This window comes from Anolis sagrei, chromosome X, assembly GCF_037176765.1.
Source record: "Anolis sagrei isolate rAnoSag1 chromosome X, rAnoSag1.mat, whole genome shotgun sequence".
NCBI classification, from domain to species: Eukaryota; Metazoa; Chordata; class Lepidosauria; order Squamata; family Dactyloidae; genus Anolis; species Anolis sagrei.
The window spans coordinates 86,922,260-86,945,959 of NC_090034.1; the positions used below are offsets into that span (position 1 = coordinate 86,922,260).

The 23,700-nt window shown below is 42.7% G+C and overlaps 1 protein-coding gene and 1 non-coding gene across 5 annotated transcripts; both read left to right on the forward strand.

Moving 5' to 3' along the window:
- The first annotated feature begins 2,792 nt into the window (after positions 1–2,792).
- PPP1R8 (protein phosphatase 1 regulatory subunit 8) lies at positions 2,793–22,083 on the forward strand. 4 transcript variants are annotated; one of them, XM_060783977.2, is made up of 7 exons: positions 2,793–2,913; positions 10,046–10,106; positions 13,288–13,441; positions 13,822–14,042; positions 15,385–15,529; positions 17,401–17,465; positions 18,873–22,083. In XM_060783977.2, the coding sequence occupies exons 1-7, from the start codon at positions 2,843–2,845 to the stop codon at positions 19,224–19,226; spliced, it is 1,071 nt and encodes a 356-aa protein (XP_060639960.1). In that variant the 5' UTR covers positions 2,793–2,842; the 3' UTR covers positions 19,227–22,083. The 4 variants fall into 4 exon arrangements, with proteins under 4 accessions (XP_060639960.1, XP_060639961.1, XP_060639963.1 ...); XM_060783978.2 differs by having other exon boundaries at positions 18,876–22,083; XM_060783980.2 differs by lacking the exon at positions 10,046–10,106 and having other exon boundaries at positions 2,794–2,913.
- LOC132782230 (small Cajal body-specific RNA 1) lies at positions 12,064–12,229 on the forward strand. Its single transcript, XR_009632063.1, has one exon. It is a non-coding gene; the product is annotated as a small Cajal body-specific RNA 1 (non-coding RNA).
- Positions 22,084–23,700: the final 1,617 nt, after the last annotated feature.

The window sequence follows — 23,700 nt, forward strand, 5'->3', positions numbered from 1 at the left end:
GGGCACTGGTTTCCAGGTGGAAGGCGGTCTCAGTCGGGGTTGGCTTGACGCGCCTTCCTCCTGACACGTTTCTCTCTTTCGCCCTCCATTCGTACCTCTTCAAATTCTACAGCACTGCTGGTCACAGCTGACCTCCAGTTGGAGCACTCACAGGCCAGGGCTTTCTCAGTTCTCAGTTTCTATGTGAGAGTTTTTAAGGTTGGCTTTGAGCCCATCTTTAAATCTCTTTTCCTGCCCGCCAACATTCTGTTTTCCGTTCTTGAGTTTGGAATAGAGCAACTGTTTTGAGATGGTGGTCGGGCATCCGGACAACGTGGCCGGTCTAGCGGAGTTGATGGCGGAGGACCATCGCTTCAATGCTGGTGGTCCTTGCTTCTTCCAGCACGCTGACGTTTGTCCGCTTGTCTTCCCAAGAGATTTGCAGGATTTTCCGGAGGCAGCGCTGATGGAATCGTTCCAGGAGTTGCATGTGACATCTGTAGACAGTCCACATTTTGCAAGCATATAGCAGGGTTGGGAGGACAATAGCTTTATAAACAAGCACCTTGGTATCCCTACGGATGTCCCGGTCCTCAAACACTCTCTGCTTCATTTCGAAAAATGCTGCACTCGCAGAACTCAGGTGGTGTTGTATTTCGGTGTCGATGTTGACTTCGGTGGAGAGATGGCTGCCAAGGTAGCAGAAATGGTCAATATTTTCTAATGTTACACCATTAAGCTGTATCTCTGGCATTGGAAAGGGATTGGCTGGAGACTGCTGGAAGAGCACTTTGGTTTTCTCGATGTTCAATGACAGGCCGAGCTTCTCGTATGCTTCTGCAAAGGTGTTTAGAGTGGCTTGAAGATCTTCTGAATGCGCACAGACAACATTGTCATCAGCATACTGGAATTCTATAACATGTTATTGTAACCTTGGTTTTGGCTTTCAGTCTGCTGAGGTTAAACAGCTTCCCATCTCTTCGATAGATGATTTCCACACCGGTGGGAAGCTTCCCGTCAACAAGGTGAAGCATCATAGCGATGAAGATGGAGAATAAAGTTGTGGCTTTACTCCAACAACTCCAGTTGTGCCTGCAGGTTCATTGGAACACGCAAGCCCCCTCACCATGACAAGGTGACAGTCCATCGAGGGGGCATAGGCTATTACTTGTAGCCAAGTATGATTGCCTTCCAAGTGCAGAGTCCAGAGGGCCGAAGTTTGCCCATGCCTTGTCTACACTGCCTTATAATCTGGATTTTGTATGGCAGCGTAGAAAGGTCCTGAGCTGGAAGGTCAATGATCTGTTTATTATTTATTTATTTACTTTACTTCTATATCGCTTTTCTCAGCCCTTAGGCGACTCAAAGTGGTTTACATAATACAAAATCACAAGACAGTATCGAAAGCAGGTTAAAACACATTATACATTCTACATAACAATCAATATCAAAAGACAATCATTATCATAATCATCATCATATCGCCTCAACAACAAATCAGAATCCTTTCTCGTAATCCTTGTTCCATATTCCTATGTTCGATTGCACCGTGTTCCTATATTCCATTGCATTGATTAGCCAAACTCTTGTTCGAAGAGCCAGGTCTTCACCTTCCTCCGGAACGCCAACAGCGAGGGGGCCTGTCTGATGTCTGCAGGTAGGGCATTCCACAGCCGAGGGGCCACCACTGAGAAGGCCCTGTCTCTCGTCCTCGCCAGACGCACCTGCGATGCAGGCGGGACCGAGAGCAGGGCCTCCCCAGACGATCTTAATGTCCTGGTCGGTTCATAGGTGGAGATGCGTTCGGAGAGGTAAGTAGGGCCGGAACCGTTTAGGGCTTTATAGGCTAACGCCAGCACTTTGAATTGTGCCCGGTAGCAAATTGGCAGCCAGTGGAGCTGGCGCAACAGAGGAGTGGTATGCTCCCTGAGTGCCGCTCCTGTTAGTAACCTGGCTGCCGAGCGCTGGACCATTTGAAGCTTCCGAGCAGTCTTGAAGGGCAACCCCACGTAGAGAGCGTTGCAGTAGTCTAAACGGGATGTAACCAGAGCGTGGACCACCGTGGTCAAGTCAGACTTCCCAAGGTACAGGCGCAGCTGGCGCACAAGTTTTAATTGTGCAAAAGCTCTCCTGACCACCGCCGAAACCTGGGGTTCCAGGCTCAGCGATGAGTCTAGGGTCACTCCCAAGCTGCGAACCTGTGCCTTCAGGGGGAGTGTAACCCCGTCCAACACAGGCTGTAACCCTATGCCCTGTTCGGCCTTTCGACTGACCAGGAGTACCTCTGTCTTGTCTGGATTCAATTTCAATTTGTTCGCCCTCATCCAGACTGTCACAACGGCCAAGCACCGGTTCAGGACCTGAACAGCCTCCTTAGTAGCAGGTGGAAAGGAGTGACAGAGTTGGACATCATCCGTGTACAGATGGCATCGTACCCCGAAACTCCGGATGATCTCCCCCAGCGGCTTCATGTAGATGTTAAACATAGGGGACAGTATTGATCCCTGAGGGACCCTACAAGACAATGGTTGTGGGGCCGAACAGGTGTCCCCTAACAACACCTGAGTGCGACCCTCCAGGAAGGACCGGAGCCACTGCAAAGCAGTACCTCCAAGGCCCATTCCTGTTGAGGGCGGTTCTGTGGCTCTCTCAACTGCAAAACCTTTTCATACTGGATATGTTGGCGAGTTTAACCAGAGTTGGTCAGGGAGGGAGGAACTTTTCCCGCGCTTTCGCCGGTGACGTCACCACCGAGCCAACCCGGGTCTCCAGCCCAGGCACTCCTCCTCGCGCGGTGCAGGCTGGGACCCCTCCCCCAGACTCCCGGCCTGCCCCGCGCCAGGCTGAATGGGGCAGAGGCAAAATGGCGGCGAACGCGAACTCTGCCGGCGGTGGCGGAGGAGGCGGCCTCCCGCTCTTCGACTGCCCGAGCTGGTGAGGCTGGAGGCGGCGCAGGGCGGGAGCGGGGCTGGGCTCCGGGGCGGGGCAGCTGCCGTGGGCAGGAGAAAGGCCTGGTTCCGCCGCGCCGGAGAGGGAGGGGCTGTGTGCCGAGGCCTCCTGAAAGGGTTCTGAGCATGAGCAGAAAAGCTTGGCTTTCCTGTATACACTAAAAGTGTGCCTCTGTGAATGAACGGGTGCCTATTTCGTAATCATGTGTGAAGCATGAACAGCGTGGGTATTTATTTATTTGTGTGTGTGTTTTGTTTCTTTACCGCAAAGCATCCATCATGAAACACCAGTGGAAAGCAGTTCTGAATACTGACAGGATGCGCCATGGTGCTGAAAGAGGCCTCTCTTTCCCTGAAGGGGCCTCTTGTGGCCTCTAACCCAGTGGTTCTCAACCTGGAGTCCCCAGATGTTTGTGGCCTACAACCCCCAGAAATCCCAGCCAGTTGACCATCTGTTAGGATTTCTGGGAGTTGGAGGCCAAAAACATCTGGGGACCCCAGGTTGAGAACCACTGCCTACCCCAAGCCTGGGCCAACTTGAGCCCTTCAGGTGTTTTGGATTTCAACTCCCACCATTCGTCATCTTAAGTGGCTGAGGTGGAAAAGGAAAGGGCCTGAGGCTGTTAGGAATGGTGGGAGTTGAAGTCCAAAACGTCTTGAGGGCCCAAGTTAGCTCATGCCTGCTCTAGCCAAATATGTGCAGCCCCCGAGTTAAAAACATCTGACTTATAAACGACTCCTAGTTAAGAACTGGGTTTATTTATTTGTCGTGTCAGAGCAACCAGTCCATTATATTACATTTCTAACAGAACAAAGCAAACAAACAGACAAATACAAAACTTGTGAGTTTGGTAGTTGGTTAAATGTCCTTTGACCAGTATCTGGCCACTTGGAGTGCCTCTGATGTTGCTGCAAGAAGGTCCTCCCTTGTGCATGTGGCAGGGCTCAGGTTGCATTGCAGCAGGTGGTCAGTGGTTTGCTCTTCTCCACACTCGCATGTCGAGGATTCCACTTTGTAGCCCCATTTCTCAAGGTTGGCTCTGCATCTCGTGGTGCCAGAGTGCAGTCTGTTCAGTGCCTTCCAAGTCGCCCAGTCTTCTGTGTGCCCAGGAGGGAGTCTCTCATTTGGTATCAGCCATTGGTTGAGGTGCTGGGTTTGAGCCTGCCACTTTTGGACTCTCGCTTGCTGAGGTGTTCCAGCGAGTGTCTCTGTAGATCTTAGAAAACTATTTCTAGATTTAAGTCGTTGGCATGCTGGCCGATACCCAAACGGGATGAGCTGGAGATGTCTCTGCCTTGGTCCTTTCACTATTGACTGCTACTTCCCGGCGGATGTCAGGTGGTGCAATACCGGCTAAGCAGTGTAATTTCTCCAGTGGTGTAGGGCGCAGACACCCCGTGATAATGCGGCATGTCTCATTAAGAGCCACATCCACTGTTTTAGTGTGGTGAGATGTGTTCCACACTGGGCATGCATACTGTTTTAGTGTGGTGAGATGTGTTCCACACTGGGCATGCATACTCAGCAGCAGAGTAGCACAGCGCAAGGGCAGATGTCTTCACTGTATCTGGTTGTAATCCCCAGGTTGTGCCAGTCAGCTTTTGTATGATATTGTTTCTGGCACCCACTTTTTGCTTGATGTTCAGGCAGTGCTTCTTGTAGGTAAGAGCACGGTCCAGAGTGCCTCCCAGGTATTTGGGTGCGCTGCAATGCTCCAGTGGGATTCCTTCCCCGGTGATCTTCAGAGCTCAGGATGCTTCTCTGTTCTTGAGATGAAAGGCATATGTCTGTGTTTTAGATGGGTTAGGGATCAGCTGGTTTTCCCTGGAGTAGGCAGTAAGAGCACCTAGAGCTTCGGAGAGCTTCTGTTCTACCGTCTTGAGCAGTAATGGCACGATCATCAGCATAGATGAACCTTTCTGTCCCTTCTGGCAGTGGCTGGGCATTTGTGTAGATGTTGAACATGGATGGAGCAAGCACGCTCCCCTGAGGCAGGCCATTCTTCTGTTTCCGCCATCTGCTTTTCTGGTCCTGGAACTCAACAAAAAAGCTCCTGTTTTGTAGCAGGTTTCCTATGAGACGGGTGAGGTGGTAGTCCTTTGTGATATTATATTGATATGATATTAAGTTCTGGAGAGACTTACTTTGCATAGAATTACAGAAAAAATAGACCCATGTCTGATCCCACAGCAAGCTGGCTTCAGAAAAGGCAAAAGCTGCACATCACAAGTGTTGAACCTGACTCAGCACATAAAAGATGGCTTTGAAAGGCAGCATGTCTTCATAGACCTGTCAGCAGCCTATGATACTGTGAACCACCGCCTCCTCCTGAGAAAAATGTATAATATCACAAAGAACTGGGTGATACAACAGGAAGTGAGATAAATCCACTCCTGGAATCATAGAATCATAGAATCATAGAATCAAAGAGTTGGAAGAGACCTCATGGGCCATCCAGTCCAACCCCCTGCCAAGAAGCAGGAATATTGCATTCAAATCACCCCTGACAAATGGCCATCCAGCCTCTGCTTAAAAGCTTCCAAAGAAGGAGCCTCCACCACACTCCGGGGCAGAGAGTTCCACTGCTGAACGGCTCTCACAGTCAGGAAGTTCTTCCTAATGTTCAGATGGAATCTCCTTATTATCATGTGGAAAAGGAGTCTCCGCTGAAGCTTTCTCACAAATCCTTGTTTCCACAATAAGCCTTTTTTTTTCAAAATCAAGTGATCACAGAAAGTGAGGTAAAATATTCTGATCAGGACCACAGATGGCAAAAGAAGCACTACAGGGGTGTTAAGCTTTCCCTGTGCTATCCAAAATAAATGTATATAATAGTCTGACTTGGCCACATTGGTCCACGCTCTTGTTAGACCACTGCAATGCACTCTACGTGGGGCTGCCTTTGAAGACTAACGGTCCAACGGTCAGCAGCCAGGTTGCTCACCAGAGCAGCATACAGGGAGCATACAACTCCTCTGTTACACCAGCTCCACTGGTTGCCAATCTGCTTCCGAGCACAATTCAAAGTACTGGTTTTAACATTTAAAGCTCTAAACGGTTCTGGCTCAAACTACATGTCTGAACGTATCTCCTACTATGAATCATTACGATGTTTAAGATCATCTGGAGAGGCCCTGCTCTTGATCCCACCGCTGTCGCAAACGCGATTGCTGGAGACGAGAGACAGGGCCTTCTCAACAGTGGCTCCCCGTCTGTGGAATTCCCCTCCCCAAAGACATCAGACTGGCCACCTCCCTCCTGTCCTTTAGAAAGAAACTCAAGACTTGGCTGTGGAACCTTGCATTTGACCATTGAACAGCGGCTTGTATGAAGAAGACATAAGCAATTTTGAAGTGACAATGAATTGACCCGGATCCGGATTTTAATTGGCGTGTTTTAACAACTGTTTATTTAATGTTTTGTTTTAATGAATTTGTTGATTGTTCTTATCATTACGGTGGCACCGAATGGTGTTTGCTATGAGGCCGCCCTGAGTCCCCCCTCGGGGGTGAAAAGAGCGGGATACAAGTATATGAAATAAATAGTAGTAATAATAATAACAACTTTATTTTTATACCCCGCCTCCATATCCCCGAAGGGACCCGGGGTGGCTTACATGCCCAACAGAACAGTTAAAACATAATACATTAAAATGTGCATCAACAACATGATAACAAAAACAATACAACAAAATAAACAACAACATTGAACAGTATATAAAACAACATCAAAACCAAGCAATCAGAAGCAAAGTTCAATATTTCGTCAGGGGTGGGTGGACTGGTGCCACAACATTAAAGGATAGAGCTAATGTTTAAAGTGCAATATATAGCAGCAATGAGGATAAGAGCAATTTACCATTAAAGATTTGGGTATAGCAATCGTAAAGTGCTTAAGGACAAGAGTTTTGGGTCCTATCTATCTATCTATCTATCTATCTATCTATCTATATGGCTGGAGTTGCACTTTAAGATGTACATGTTCTGACTTACATAAAAATTCAATAATAATATCTATTTATTTATAACTCGCTCTATCTCCCTGAGGGGACTCAGATAGGTTTCTAGCTAAAATAACAGAGTGGCAAACATTCAGTGCCGAAAATAACAAATACAGAATGGGGGATGCCTGGCTCGAGAGCAGTACCTGTAAAAAAGATCTTGGAGTCCTTGTGGACAACAAGTTAAACATGAGCCAACAATGTGATGCGACAGCTAAAAAAGCCAATACGACTTTGGACTGTATAAATAGGAGTATAGTGTCTAGATCCAGGGAAGTCATGTTACCCCTCTATTCTGTTTTGGTCAGACCGCACCTGGAATACTGTGTCCAATTCTGGGTACTACAATTGAAGAGAGATGTTGACAATCTGGAATGTATCCAGAGAAGGGTGACTAAAATGATCAACGGTCTGTAGAACAAGTCCTGTGAGGAGGAACTAAAAGAGCTTGGGCATGTTTAGTCTGCAGAAGAGAAGGCTGAGAGGAAACATGACGAGGGTCATTTATACATACGTGAGGAGAAGTCATAGGGAGGAAAGAGCAAGCTTGTTTTCTGCTGCCCTGGAGACTAGGACACAGAACAGTGGCTTCAAACTACAAGAAAGGAGATTCCACCTGAAGGAAGAACCTTCTAACTGTGAGAGCTGTTCAGCAGTGGAACTATCTGCCCTGGAGTGTGGTGGAGGCTCGTTTGGAGGCTTTTAAAGAGAGGCTGGATGGCCATCTGTTGGGGGTGCTTTGAATGTGATTTTCCTGCTTCTTCGCAAGAGGTTGGATGGGATGGGCCATGAAGTCTCTTCCAACTCTATGATTCTAAACAATGGGTGAAACAATCTCACTATAAAATTATAAAATCTAACCAGAAAAATAACCAAACTTAAATAAACATAACATAACACATAACAAATTCAACTTAAGAACAAACCTACAGAACCTATGCCTGTACAGGAATACGGAGCATTTCCCCTCTTCCTCCTCACAACAGAGTTGTGGTCCTGTGATGGCAGACTTTTAGAGGAGAAGCAACCATACAGTTGACAGAGATGGTTCTTTTAAATGTATCAGAAACATGCACAGCTATGAGTAAAAGGCAATGAACAGAGTATGAAAGATGAGCTTGTTTATTAATGTGTAGACCTATGGATTCAAATTACAAGCAAAAGATTCCACTCAAACATTAGGAAGAACTTCCAGAGGGTAAGAAGAGCTGTTTAACAGTAGAATACACATCGCCTTGGAGTCTGGTGGAGGCTGGATGGCCATCTGTTGGGAGGGCTTTGATTTTGTGCCCCTGTATGGCAGGGGGTTGGACTGGATGGTTCTTGGAGTCTCTTCCAACTCTATGATTCTTTGTATAATTTTTACTATGTGATATTTTTCAACAGCAGTGATAGTTTTTGTGTTGATTGTATTCCTATTATGCAGATATAATTCTGACACTTGGTTTTATTGAGAGAAGGAATTATTCCTTCATTGATTAGTTCTGTTATTCTTCAGATGTTCTGGAACTGAATCTGTCACTTTGCTTTTTGTGTGATGTTTCCATCAAGGAAGGGCCCACTAAGCAATTAGCTCCCATAGTTCCTGGTTCTTTTAAGGGAAAATCATGATTTTCCTGTGTCAAATTGTAGTAGATTATGAAACTGTGCGAATATAGCTTTCGAATAATATAGTGTTAGTATAGGAATGTTTATTTAAAATAATGGGCGTTTGCTCCTTTCAGCCAAACTATTTAATCTTCTCTTTGAGTGGTGGATATGAAATACTTCCAAATTTACATGCATATGTCTTATATGTCTGTCAGAGACAGCATTGAAAAGCTATAGGGGCATCAGGGCCTCTTTGAAAAATAACTGCCATTCAAAGTTTTAGCACATAGACTGCTTCCAAATACATATAATATTACACACATCAAAGAGGAATTTATTCAATCCAAAGGAGAGGAAAAGGACCAGAATATGTCACGTTAGTATGACCTACATTTCACGTTACTAAAAAAAGGGAATGTGCCTTTCGGTGCTCATGGCACTTCACATTCTTCTCTTCTGAAACTTACAGATAACTGGTGAAATGAAGCTTACTATTTCCATGTTACAGATAGGAGCGGGCGATACCAAGAATGAGATCCCTGATGCTTTCCTGATGTTCATGATCTTAGCTACTGTACAAAACATCCATGTCTTCCCAAATAATTTTTTTAAAACCCATATACCTCAGATAATACTGGTGAATAGCACTTGTTTGATTTTGTCCCCATACAATAGGTGAAATAAAAATATCCTGGTGGTAATATTCTTTTGTTTTCTAAAAAATACGCTCTTTTCTTTTTTCCCCTTAAAGGATCATTTTTGTTGCTTTTCCGATTTAGCTTCATTGACATGAAAGTTTATGCAGTTCTGTGGTGCTGTATATAAGAGCCAGGTTGGGTGGCACCATAGATCCTTCTAGCCCACTCTCCTGTTTCACACAGTGGCAAACCAAGATGCATCTAGAAAGCTGAGAAGTATAACATCAAGAAGTAGCCTTATCTTACTGTTTAACCCTAAGCAGGTGATGTTCAGTAGAACTTTTGACAAGTCTTATGATGAGTCTTACTCTGTCAGAAACCCTCACCTTTGGCCATGCCGGCAGGTGCTTCTCAGAGCCAAAGTTCAAAACATATAGATGACCACAGGCTAAAAACCACTACTGAGTAGCATATTACCTCAAGGGAGATTCCAGAGTAATCCCAAATAATGTGTTTGTTGAATTGAATTTTAAAGCTGTTTTAACTAGTGACTGTACCACATCTTAGTGGCAGTCAATTTCACATTAGTTGTGTCATCTAAGAATCATATTCACAGCAGTCTAAATGAGTCGAAAGGTGATGATTAAATACTAAATGCTGTATGCACAGAAAATTTTCACCAGATTTCTAAATTTCAGTACTTAGTTTGTGGTTCCTTGTCTGCTTAAACTCATAGTGTTGCAGGAGCTACAATTGTTGTACCTCTTCAGAAAAAAATGTGAGAGGTGGCGTTTGTTTTAATAATAACATTTGATTTGTTGATAACTAGAGGTTGTAAAGACTACTTCAACAATTCCCAAACAAAACCTGTCTCTGTTTTGTTTTCTAGGGCAGGAAAACCTCCCCAAGGGTTGCACCTGGATGTAGTCAAAGGAGACAAACTTATTGAGGTATGAAAATAAATACAGAGCATTTGAACATGGACCAGGATGATTCATTTGGCACTGGGTAGCTGTAGAAACACTAAGTGGTAAAAAAAACCACACACACACAGCAAATAGCGCATTTTTCTTCTGCCTTTGTGTTCCAGAGTATTTGAGCACTTCTGGTGATATCCCAAGCTCCTTATTATATTTGGCAAAAGATTTTATATGCAGGTATCCAAAACACCAGGGCAGAGACTGCCATTGCATAGATGTGCAATGTGTGCTTCTCCCCAACCCTTTTCTCAGGCATCTCCATTCAACCTGAATCTAAAATGTCCTTAGTAGATTAGAGAGCTTGGCCAAAACAAACAAAATGCATTTCAACTGAGAAATGTTTATATTTAGGAATGAAAAAATGAAATGCTTAGATATAAAATGGGTGATAACCTGGCTTGAAAACAATACATGTGAAAGGGATCTAGGAGTCTTAGTAGACCAAGTTGAACATGAGTCAATAGTGTGATGTAGCAGCTTAAAAAACCAATGTGATTGTAGGAGTAAGATAACTACATCGAGGGAAATAATAGTCCCACTCTATTGTTTTGTTTGGTCAGACTTCATCTGGAATACTGTGTCTAACTCTGGGCACCACAATTCGAGAAGGATATTGACAAGCTGGAACATGTACAAAGAAAAGTGGCCAAAACAGTTAAAGGTCTAGAAGCCAAGCCCTTTGAGGAGTGACTTAGGGAACTGTGTATGTTTACCTTGGATAACAGAAGGTTAAGAGGTGACATAATGGCATGTTTAAATACTTCAAAGGATGTCATATTGAGAAGGGGGCAGCTTGCTTTCTGCTGATCTGGAGATTAAGGCATGGAGCAGTCAACTCAAACTATAGGAAAAGAGATTCAAAACATTAGAAAGAACATCCTGAGAGTAAGAGCTGTTCTGCAGTGGAATATGCTGCCTCACAGGGTGGTAGAGTCTTCTTCTCTAGAGGTTTTAAAGCAGAGGCTGGATGGCCATCTGTCAGAGGTGCTTGGATTGTGTGTTCTTGCATAGTGGAGAATTGGACTAGATGGCCCTTGTGGCCTCTTCCAAACCTATGATTTTATGAATTTCACAGAAGTCAGAGAGAAGTGATGTACTTGAAAGTCTCCCAAGTTCATAAAGGTCACTATTTAGTGGTGGCGCAGTGGGTTAAACCCCTGTGCTGGCAGGTCTGAAGACCGACAGATCACATGTTTGAATCCGGGGAGAGCGCAGATGAGCTCCCTCTATCAGCTCCAGCTCCTCTTGCGGGGACATTAGAGAAGCCTCCCACAAGGAAGATAAAACATCCGGGCATCCCCTGGGCAACGTCCTTGCAGATGGCCAATTCTCTCACACCAGAAGCGACTTGCAGTTTATCAAGTCACTCCTGACATGACAAAAAAAAAACAAAACCCAAAACTATTTAGTGGTGACAGAGAAGAATGTATATGTTGTCCTACGTTTAATGTTTGTAACTATACCAACTTCCTTTGGACATGTATGTATCTCACTGTAGTAAACTATAATGTACACCATTCTTCTGTTCTAACAGTCAGTCTTCATGCTACCCCATCTCTCCGCCCTTCTCAGAAAACCCAGAAAAAATGTCATAATCTCCCATTACATCTGAACCAAGAAACCATGCTTATCAAACAGTGGTTTACGATTCTTGCTTGCTCTATTCTGGTAATCCGGTTTAGACATAATGGGAAGCTATAACTAATTGAATATTTCCTGGATTAATTGAAACACGCCAAGTAGGCAGGAGGTACAAAATGTCTCAAGTGTATCTCAGCTTTCTAAAATGAGAACAAATATGCAGTTGAACTGTCTGTGTGGATGGACTATACTCTTGGGAATATCTCTTGAGCACCATAAAAGTGTAAGTAACGTACTATAAATTGGCAGTTGCAAATAATGTACTTTTTGAAATGCCTACAGGTTTAAGCACTTGATACTAACCAAGCCATCTCTACTTTTGTTCTCTTATATAGAGTGCAGAGGTACAACTAGTGATTGGCTGGGTCTAAAAAGTGCAACATGAAAGTAAGCCATGTGGTTTAGCTCAATGTGTGCAGAATCACACTGGGTTATAACACAGCGGTACATACAAGTCTGCACATGACTGGGTATCTATGCTGTAGAATTAATACAGGTTGACACTATTTTAACTGCCACGACTCAGTGCTATGCAGTCATAGGAGTTGCAGTTTTACGGAGTCTGTAGCATTCTCTTCCAAGTAGTCCTGGCACCTGACTAAACCAGAACTCTCATGATTCCATAACATTAGCCATGGCAATTAAAGTTAGTGGTGTCGAACTGCATAGTGTAAATGTACCCTTTAAGAAAAGTGGAGCAGTGACTGATGCTTCATTTGCTTTTTGCCTTTTAAAAGTTGTTTTAGTACTAGGGGTGTTCACAATTCCATTTTGCGGTACTGGATTTGGGAAAATTCAGCAATCCAGCAGCCAAACTGCCAAAACTGGACCAGTGGGAGGCATCTGAAGTCTCTTTCTTTCTTTCTTTCTTTCTTTCTTTCTTTCTTTCTTTTCTTCTTTTTTATTTTTCTTTATTTATTGCTTCACAATTATCTAGTTCTCTCCACGATATGTGAATTGTAGATCTTCAGACTACAGGTAGGAGTTCATGGGTGGAAGGATTTCCTCTGGAAAGAGACATTCCTACAGAAATCTGGTATGTTAGGGAGATTGCTATGTCCACACCTTTGTCCCTAAAATTTCATTTTCTGTGATGAGATAATGATTTTGTTTGAAGTCTTTCTTGTATGTTGACATTTCCAAGGCAGGTAATGCAATTGACAGTACTAAAAACAATCCAGACACAAAATAAGAGGAAACAGAATATCTGTATTGAAGATTAAAAGCAGATAGTTGTTTCTTTCACAGGTGTTAGTAAATTGTCTCACCATGGAATAGGCACTGATAAAAAATGGGGGAAAGGGTCTATCTTCCTGCTGCTGACAGTTAATGTTGTGGTTTAGCATTTCAAAGGGAAACATCCTCAGTCTGATAAGTTTGGGGATCTCTTTTTTGGATGGGTTGCAGTCTCTTCTCCTGGCTAATATACTCCGCTTTAGTGTACTTGGCACAGAAGATACGGGGAAAAGTGTGAGTTTTACACTGCTTTCTGTCTGATGTTTTACCACAGAAACTGATCATTGATGAGAAAAAATACTATCTTTTTGGGAGAAATCCTGACCTTTGCGATTTTACCATTGATCACCAGTCATGTTCTCGGGTCCATGCTGCCTTGGTCTACCATAAACATCTGAAGCGGGTTTTTCTAATAGATCTCAACAGCAGTAAGTTGACTGATAATTAACCAGGTAATATACTTGGCTTGTGTGGGTAAAGAAGGGAATGTTTGGGATTATTTTTTATGTGTTTTTAATTTATTTTCACATTTTACTTACAAAGAAAAGCATTAAAATTAGGGGGCACTAGTTGTTTTTAACTATAACCTTGAAACTCTTCCGTGCCAAATGAGCACAAGAGTACAAGAAGGTGGGTTTCTTTAGTCTTGTGAAAGGTTTTTGAAACCTTGAGCTATAAAAATGAATAAAATAGGTTAAGCTTGGGAAGATATGAAATTTTAACACTTTCAGCAGCCCAGTGTGTCTTTAAATAATATGATGGCAGTGAACAGTTGGTATTTCTTTTGTTTTTATTCCAAAATGGTTAGCACATGGCACATTCCTGGGTCATATTCGGTTGGAGCCTCACAAACCTCAACAGATTCCCATTGACTCTACGGTTTCATTTGGTGCCTCCACGCGGGCTTACACACTCAGAGAAAAACCTCAAACGTTGCCCTCTGCAGTAAAAGGTGACGAGAAAATGACCAGTGAAGACGACGAACTCAAAGGGTTGCTTGGTTTACCAGAAGAGGAAACTGAATTAGATGTGAGTATTTCGCTTGTAGTTTAGGATCAATTTCTTGTGTCATGTCATGTTGTGTCTTTCAGAGAGAATTCGGGTCTCGTGGCTGGAATTAAATAATCAGCGATAGTACTAAAGCACATGTGTCAAGCTGAAAGCCCGTTCTATGAATGTGCCCACCATAACATTTTATGTGGGTCTCCAGATGCTGGACTACAACTCTTGTATTTTCCATCATTAGACATCATGACAACTCCCATCACATCTACTGATGGGAGTTGTGGTGCAGTAACATCTGGAAGGTTGCAATTTGTTCTGTTTAGTAAGGAGAGTGAGGTTTGAATGTGAATACAAGGCTCGTGGATATGATGTCAGATATTAAACCATCCTTTAATCTTTCCCCAACCTCAGAGCCACAAGTGCTTTGGGTTGCAATTCCATTATCCACAGTCCACATGGCGGATAATCAAAAGTGATAGAAATTGTCGTTCAATAACATCTGGGAACCCAAATAGGTTAAAAACGAAAGAGCACTGATCACCATGAAAAATAATATATAGTTGGCCCTCTGTATCCACAGATTCTCCCTCTATGTATTCAGTGCCCCTGAATACATAGAGGAGGCAACCATTATTCATTCATTCATTTATACCCCCCCCTTTATCTCCTCCAAAGGAAACTCAAAAGTGGCTATAAGATAGATATGGCCTTCCATGAAAATGAGTATAAGTAATAGTATAATAGTACATCCTGCTCTAAAGAGAGCTAATTAGCATTGAATATAGGGCATATTTCTGTGGAAAACATAATCTTGATAACTGGACTCCTAGGCCCTTCTGAGTTAATATCCATTCCCTGGTTTAGCATTATCAGCATTATTGATCCCTTAGCTAAGATAAGGGTAAAGGTAAAGTTTTCCCCTGACATTAAATCTAGTTGTGCTTGTCTCTGGGGGGTTGGTGCTCATCTCAATTTCTAAGCCGAAAAACTGGTGTTGTCTGTAGATGCCTCCAAGGTCATGTGGCCGGCATGACTGCATGGAGCGCCATTGCCTTCCCGACATTGATCTACTGACATTTGCATGTTTTCAAACTGCTAGGTTGGCAGAAGCTGCGGCTAACAGCAGGAGCTCACTCTGCTCTCCGGATTTGAACCGCCAACCTTTCAGTCAGCTGGTTAACCCACTGCACCACCAGGTGGCCCTATTCTCTTGACTAAAGCAAGTCACTATTCAGGCTGATTCTGTTGTTCTCTGGCAGCGCGTTGTAATTACTTCTGATAAGAGCTTGCAGATGGGAATAAAATATATAAATGCTTTAATCTGAAAGCGTTTACTGTGTTAACAATCTCCTCTTTGGTTTCTTAGAATCTGACAGAATTTAACACAGCACACAACAAGAGGATCTCCACACTAACCATAGAAGAAGGAAATTTAGATATACAAAGACCAAAACGGAAACGGAAGAACTCAAGAGTAACATTCAGTGATGATGATGAAATAATCAATCCAGGTGTGTACAGGCAGCCCCTGGGTTGCGGACAATATTGGTTCTGTAGGTTTGTTCTTAAGTTGAACTTGTATGTAAGTCAGAACATATACATTTTTAAAGTGTAACTCCAGCCAAAAATATATATTTTTATAGTTTTGGATAAGGGTTAACATCCCTGTAACATTTGTTTTGCCATCTGTGCCACTGCTCAGATTTTACCTCCCTTTCTGACCCTATGACAATTGGATTTTGAATATTTTGGTTTGTCATGAAACAAGGATTGGTGATAAAGCTTCAGTGTAAACATTCTTTCCCATGATAATAACTCTTCCAGGAGTGGATTTCCCTTCCTAGGAGTACATTTTTTTTCTCACTTCCTGTTGTCTCACCCCCATTCTTCACTATGAATCGTATGTAAGTCAGATATCTGTAACTTGGTGACGGCCTGTACTATAGACCCATTCTGTGTTCTGTGAGCATCAGGCTTTGTGAAGAATTTAGTCATTGTATTGTCGAAGGCTTTCATGGCCGGAATCACTCAGTTCTTGTGGGTTTTTTTCGGGCTATATGGCCATGTTCTAGAGGCATTTCTCCTGACGTTTCGCCTGCATCTATGGCAGGCTTCCTCAGAGGTCTGCTGGAGCTGGGAAAAAGGGGTTTATATATCTGTGGACTGACCAGGGTGAGACAAAAGGCTTTTGTAAGTTGGGCTAGGTGTGAATCTTTTCAACTGACCACCTTGATTAGCATACAATGGGCTGACTGTGCCTGGAGCAAACTCTTAATGAAAGGTGCTTAGATGTCCCTGCCTGTTTTTCTCTCTGCTGTTTTAATTTTAGAATTTTTTAATACTGGTAGCCAGATTTTGTTCATTTTCATGGTTTCTTCCTTTCTGTTGAAATTGTCCACATGTTTGTGGATTTCAATGGCTTCTCTGTGTAGCCTGACATGGTGGTTGTGAGAGTGGTCCAGCATTTTGGTGTTCTCAAATAAAATGCTGTGTCCAGGTTGGTTCATCAGGTGCTCTGCTATGGCTGATTTCTCTGGTTGGAGTAGTCTGCAGTGCCTTTCATGTTCCTGGATTCTTATTTGGGCGCTGCGTTTGGTGGTCCCTATGTAGACTTGTCCACAGCTGCATGGTATACGGTAGATTCCTGCAGAGGTGAGAGGATCCCTCTTGTCCTTTGCTGAACGTAGTATTTGTTGGATTTTCTTGGTGGGTTTGTAGATTGTTTGTATGTTGTGTTTCCTCATCAGCTTTCCTATGCGATCAGTGGTTCCCTTGATGTATGGCAGGAACACTTTTCCTCTGGGTGGATCTTCATCTTTATTCTTGTGGCTTGTTCTTAGTCTTTCAGCTCTTCTGATGTCTGAGGTGGAATATCCATTGGCCTGGAGAGCCCAGTTGAGGTGGTTCATTTCATCTTGGAGGAGGTGGGGTTCACAGATTCTTTTTGCACGGTCTGCCAAGGCTTTAATGGTGCTTCTTTTTTGACTTGGGTGATGGTTGGAGTTTTTATGTAGATATCTATCTGTGTGTGTGGGTTTTCTGTAAACGGTGTGACCCAATTGTTGATCTGGTTTACGGATGACTAGGACATCTAGAAAAGGCAATCTTCCTTCCTTTTCTTTTTCCATAGTGAACTGGATGTTAGGGTGGATGCTGTTAAGATGTTCCAGGAACCTGTTGAGTTCTTCTTCTCCATGGCTCCAAATGGTGAAAGTGTCATCCACATATCTGAACCATATAGTGGGCTTTTTGGTTGCTGTTTCAAGAGCTTGTTTTTCAAATTTAGTCATTCTTTATTTGGGAAAGGATAATGAATACTGGCTATACCTTTAAAAATCCATTTTGAAATAATAATTGCTCCGCAATCTGATTGCTCATACAGAGGATGTGGACCCTTCTGTTGGACGTTTCAGAAACATGGTACAGACTGCAGTTGTCCCAGTGAAGGTAAGATGCGGAATCAGAACAGAGTTGCAGCCTGTTTGGTGCCTTCTGTCGAAGAATTGTACAGTATTTTGAAATATTAAAATTGATGCCTGACACTTGACTACTTTAAGAAACAATTTAAGACCTACCTCTCCTGGCAAGCCTATCCAGCCAGTTTTTAACTGAATTTTAAACTCATGTCCTGTGTTTACTGTATTTTAATCTTTATTCTGTGTATTTCAACATATAATTTCATAGAAAAACATTTTAATATATATATTACCCCGTATGTTGTAACCCACCTCAACTGTAAGGAGAGGTGGTTAAGATGATATTATTATTATTATTATTATTATTATTATTATTATTTAAACACCAGGACATAACATTATCTTCCATTTGCCTTTTAAATACATATATAGTGGGTTACAGTATGCATGCAAGATTAATGGTGTAACTTCATGTCATAACATAAGGAAAAAGTAAAGGTTTCCCCTTGACATTAAGTCTAGTCGTGCCAACTCTGGGCGAGTGGTGCTCATTTCTATTTCTAAGCCGAAGAACTGGCATTGTCCATAGACACCTCCAAGGTCATGTGGCCAGCATGACTGCATGGAGTGCCGTTACCTTCCCACTGGATCAGTACCTATTGATCTACTCACACTTGCATGTTTTTGAACTGCTAGGTTGACAGAAGCTGGGCCTAACAGCGGGAGCTCACCCCACTCCCTGGATTTGAACCGCCAACCTTTTGGTCAGCAAGTTCAGCGGTTTAACCTGCTGCCCACCAAGGGGCTCTAGTTAGACAAACTAACAAGCAAAACAAAGAATTTAGCTTTGCTAATTTAGCAATTGACTTGAGGGTTTTTTTAAAAGAACAATAATATTTTTACTTATATTATGATCATCTTACCCACATCTTACCCGCATAGTTGAAACCCATAAATAAAAACAAAACCATTAAAAACTCATGTATTAAAAGATACAGAAAAAAGATTAAAATACCAATAAACTCCAATTTAAAATGTATAGTTTAAAATTGCCTGGATAGGACAGTCAGAAAAAATGCCTGATTCAAATCTAAATATAGACTAAGATTGAAGAAAAAATACACTGAATTAGAATTAAAACTTTGAAAATCCAATTGCTTTCCTTCCTTCTTTCTTGAAATGAATTTTTATTCACTGTTAATTGTACTTAAAGGTTTCTCAGCACCCTACCAAGATTAAACATTTAAAAATACAAATTTTGCCCACAGTCTTGGAAACAAAAGGGTGGATTGGAAACAAACACATCCAAGCATTCTTGCAAGGCCCAAAATTAATGTGGGCTGCATTTCATACTTGGAAGGAGGAGAGAACAGGAGTTCCCCTCCTGCTGCTTGTATTGGGAGATCTTTGTGTGAAACAGATTCCTTTTCTTCTTCAGAAGAAGCGCCTGGAAAATGCTGGCTCCCTGAGTGTGGATGAAGCTGCAATGCGGCGGATGCAGAACTTTCCCTACAGCGGGGGATTGTATGGCGGCTTGCCTCCCACTCACAGTGAAGCGGGCTCTCAGTCCCATGGCGTGCATGGCACGGCTCTCATTGGAGGGTTGCCCATGCCTTATCCAAACCTTGCCCCAGATGTGGACTTGACTCCTGTTGCTCCTTCAACAGTCACCATGAACCCAGCTCCAAACCCAACTGTGTTTAATCCCGAAGGTGTGAATGAGCCGAAGAAAAAGAAGTATGCAAAAGAAGCTTGGCCAGGCAAGAAGCCCACCCCTTCTCTCTTGATCTGAGAAGTTTGGCTTCTTCTGGTGGGTGGGATAGGACCAACTAGCCGTTGGAATGAGAGAAAAAAAACTGCACAAGTGTATTGGCAGCTCTCAGACTTGGATCCTAACTGTGTATGTCATACATAGCTCAGTTACAGGGCTGAACTCCCTCCCAAAGAGTTCTGCCAGTGTCAAGAAAAGAGAGGCAAACATATATCTTCCACTCCCTGCAGAACCACACACTTTTCTTTATTACCCTTCCTTTACAGGCCCATTGCTGTTTTTATTTTGACGTTATTCATACATTTAAGGGACACTTCAGGTAATTCACAGTTAATCTTCCCAGTTTTTGCAGCTACACAAACTCAGAACTGTTGGGTACTGATTGTATTCATTTGTAACCGGTTGGTTTTGGACTAACACTTTTCTTTCACAGCAGATACGTTCTAAAGTAGCACTTTGTCGGGCTTTTATCAAATGATTTCCATGTAAGTAAAAAAAGCAGTAGTTTGCTTTTTTAAACTCAAGATCATGAGGTGGTTTCAGTCTAGTGCACTTATTTATGTGCATTGTAAACACGCATCGCCATTTTGAAAGAACCGGGAATGGAATGGAGCTATTAGTAAATTAGAATGGAAGAGATTAGTTGCTCCTTCACATCATAGATTGAAATCATCATAAGTATGAAAAAAGGAATTTAATTTGAAATTATATAGTAGTCTAGGGACCTCATTACACTAGAGAATGAATCCACTTTAAATCCGGTTGCTGCCTCCTGCAGAATTCTGGGGGTTGTAGTTCAGGGAGGAGCCTTTAACAGCCTCACTAAACTACAAACCCCAGAATTCTGCAGGAGACAGAAACCGGATTTAAATTGGAGTGATCAGTAAATTAGAATGCAAGAGATCAGTTGCTCCTTTGCATCATAGATTGAAGGCATCGTAAGTATGAGAAAATGAATTTAACTGAATTTGATATTATATAGAAGTCTAGAGACGACATCACACTAAAGAACGAATCCACTTAAAATCCGGTTTCTGCCTCCTGCAGAATTCTGGGGTTCGTACTTTAGGGAGGATCCTTTAGCAGCCTCACTAAACTACAAACCCAAGAATTCTGCAGGAGGAAGAAACCGGATTTAAATTGGATTCATTCCCGAGTGTGATGAAGTAGTAGCAGAATTTTTTTCTGGCAAAATAAATGACAGAATAGTGGCATTTGACCAGTACTTAGGATGTGATTAGGAATACCCAGAAGTGGCCTGCATGGTTTGTTTTGCCTATGCCAGTGGTTCTCAACCTGTGGGTCCCTTTGTTATAATATTTCAGAGACTGGGTGACTTTCCTTGGGCTGCTGCTTTTAGGTTATCCCAGAATAGGTGACACACAGATAATGGCATAGGCCAGTGGTTCTCAACCTGTGGGTCCCCAGGTGTTTTGGCCTACAACTCCCAGAAATCCCAGTCAGTTTACCAACTGTTAGGATTTCTGGGAGTTGAAGGCCAAAACATCTGGGGACCCACAGGTTGAGAACCACTGGCCTATGCCATTATCTGTGTGTCACCTATTCTGGGATAACCTAAAAACAGCAGCCCAAGGAAAGTCACCCAGTCTCTGAAATATTATAACATGTGCAGCTTAGTCAGATAGGGATGTGGCACAAGTTAAGTTTCGTGATGTCAGCTCTATTGCATGACAATTCGATCTTTTGACTTCCCTGTTTGAGCAAAAGTGAATTTAAGTCAGCAAGTACTTGGTTTCAGTCCTTGATATTTAGTACACATGGTGTCTTGGTTCGGTATCCAGACTTTAAACCAGGCATGAGCAAACTTTGGCCCTCCAGGTGTTTTGGACTTCAACTTCCACGGTTCGGAATTGTGGGAGCTGGATTCCAAAACACCTGGAGGGCCAAAGTTTGCCCATGCCTGCTCTAAACACTGTGCAAATGGTTAATCCCAGTGTTGGATTGAGATCTTCCTGGTTGTGTATATTTAAATTGAGTTAGATTCACTAGCAATTCCTTATCCCATGGCAGTAATAGCCTCCGTCAAGCCCTTTGCTGTTGACTCTATTAAGAAAATTAACCAACTTGCAAGTTCTCATTCAGCTGGTGAAATCAGTGGAACTCTTCAAGAAATGCATAACCCAGATTGGTTTGCCTATTGTTTCAGCAAGATTACCTTTCTCCAAAATTACATTGGCCCCTCAAAGTACTGGTCCAGACAGATCCTGGGGGCCAAATAAATAGTAATTGCTGCTTGCAGTAGAAAAAAAAAATGAAAATGTATGTTACCATATTGGGAGTCAGTGAAATGAATAGAATTTACTTCATTTCTGCTTTTCTCTTTTTCATCTTATAGTTTACATGGGGTCCTTTGTGAGGATGACACTTTCTTTATTGTGTGGTTATATAACATCATATACTCGGTTGTGACAATGAATGGCTTATAAGCTTTAGTATTCCATATTCCCAATCTTGGTTACTTAATTTGTGATATGTTTAGTTAATACTTTTCCATACGATAGAGCAGTTCTTTGCTCTGTGATTGGCTCTTCAGAATACGATCAGTTTAAAGCAGTTGAGCTTTCCCTTCCTGGATTTTAAATTTTTTTTAAAAAAAGTGACTGTTTTGCAAGGTAAATATGTTGGGATTTTATTGAGTGCTGATCTTAGCCCTTCATCTCCCCAGGATAATGCAAACTTTTAATTTTAGATCTGTGAAGCCAAGCCTGGCTGATACTGAGCATCGGGGAGGCAGGGTAAAACATGTGGGTCTCTGTACAGACGTTTGTACATTTGTGTAATAGGCCTTTTCACACTCAGTTGAGCTTTTTACCTGTAACCTTTATTACACTGTAAATTAAATGAACGTTTTGCCAAATAGTTTCATGAATGTTCCTAAATTTTACATTGCAGTCAAGAAAGTGTTATTGTTGTTTCCACTTCCTTTTATAATCTAAATAGCTCTATTTTCCCATTAATGACAACACTGATGGCTACTTATGGTATTTTATTTATTTATTTATTTTACATTATTTATATTCTGCCCTTCTCAGCCCGCAGGGGGCTCAAGGTGGATCACAATGCACATATACATGGCAAACATTCAATGCCATAGACAGACAATATATAGACAGACACACAGAGGCTATTTAACTTTCCAGCTTCATGAGGGTATGCTCGAATTCCGGCCACTGGGGGAGCTGTTACTTCACCGACCACTTGTGACACAGATTGAGTACTTCCTCATTCTTTTGCACACTGCTGGAGATTTTTATGGTGTTATAAATTAGTTAATTAGTTAAATTAGCTTCCCTGCTTAAGCGGTACATAAATTTCCTACTTGACAGATGCAACTGTCTTTCGGGCTGCAAAGGTCAGCAGCAAGCTAGACAAATGGTTGGGAGCTTACTCCAACCCGGACTGGCTTCGAACTCATGATCTTTCGGTTAGTGTTGATTTTAATGCAGCCGACTCCCAAACAGCTGCGCCACAACCCGTGTTTATAAAATCATAAACACAAGATCAGTCAATCAATAACAAGTTAAAACCCGAATAACAAGTTAAAAGCCAACAGCAATAAGCAGAATTAAATTTTTAAATGCCAGCAAAATACACTGACTCCTTAATAAGAGCATTATTGATATCCAGTGATGGTCTTATAGAAGAATATTCCAAAGATATTGTAAGGGAACAAGGACTGAAAAAGATGTAGTTGTGGGGGTCTATTACAGACCTCCAAGCCAGATGGAAGTGGATGAAGCCTTCCTTGACCAGATGACTAAACATGCAGTCACGAAAGCCTTTGACTACATACCAAGTATTTATTTTTCTTCATTTGATTCGCATCCTGTCTGGCTCCTGATTGGGACTCAATACTAATTTTTTAAAAAATGTTGCTATAAAAGGACAAACATTTGTAATATATCATCATTAATTAATCTATATAAATAAAAATGTAATGTTTGTTTGTGGGATTAACAGAACTCAAAAACCACTGGACAAAATGACACCAAATTTGGCAGCAAAACACATTCTAATCCGATCTATGTCTTTCAGACAAAAAACCCGTAAAAAATGAAGGGGAAATAACTTAAAACTCCCCCAAAATAAAAATGCCTTACAGAGCATGCTCAAAAGCCCCTCTCCCCATTGTGTGAGGAGAATGAAGCACCAACCTTTGTGAGGGAAGAGAAGCCTTGCCATGGAGTCCCTTTCCATGCATGGGCCCTCCTTCCTTCCCTCCCTCCCGGTCTCCTTCCTCTTTGTTGGCCCCACCAAACACAGACCTCTCCTCCTTCACCCCCCTGGAGAGGCGGGCAGGTGGCTGCTCCATGTGGACGCTGCTCACCAGGCTTCACCTTCCCTTGCCTGGGCACCAACGAGAAGGGAGTTCTGCAGCCCTCAGCCTTGCAGGGCCCAGCGGGGGTGGGAGGCATTTTTCAAGGTGGGCCTTGCTCACCTACATTGGCCCCTTCTTTCTGCCTCAGCCGCAAGG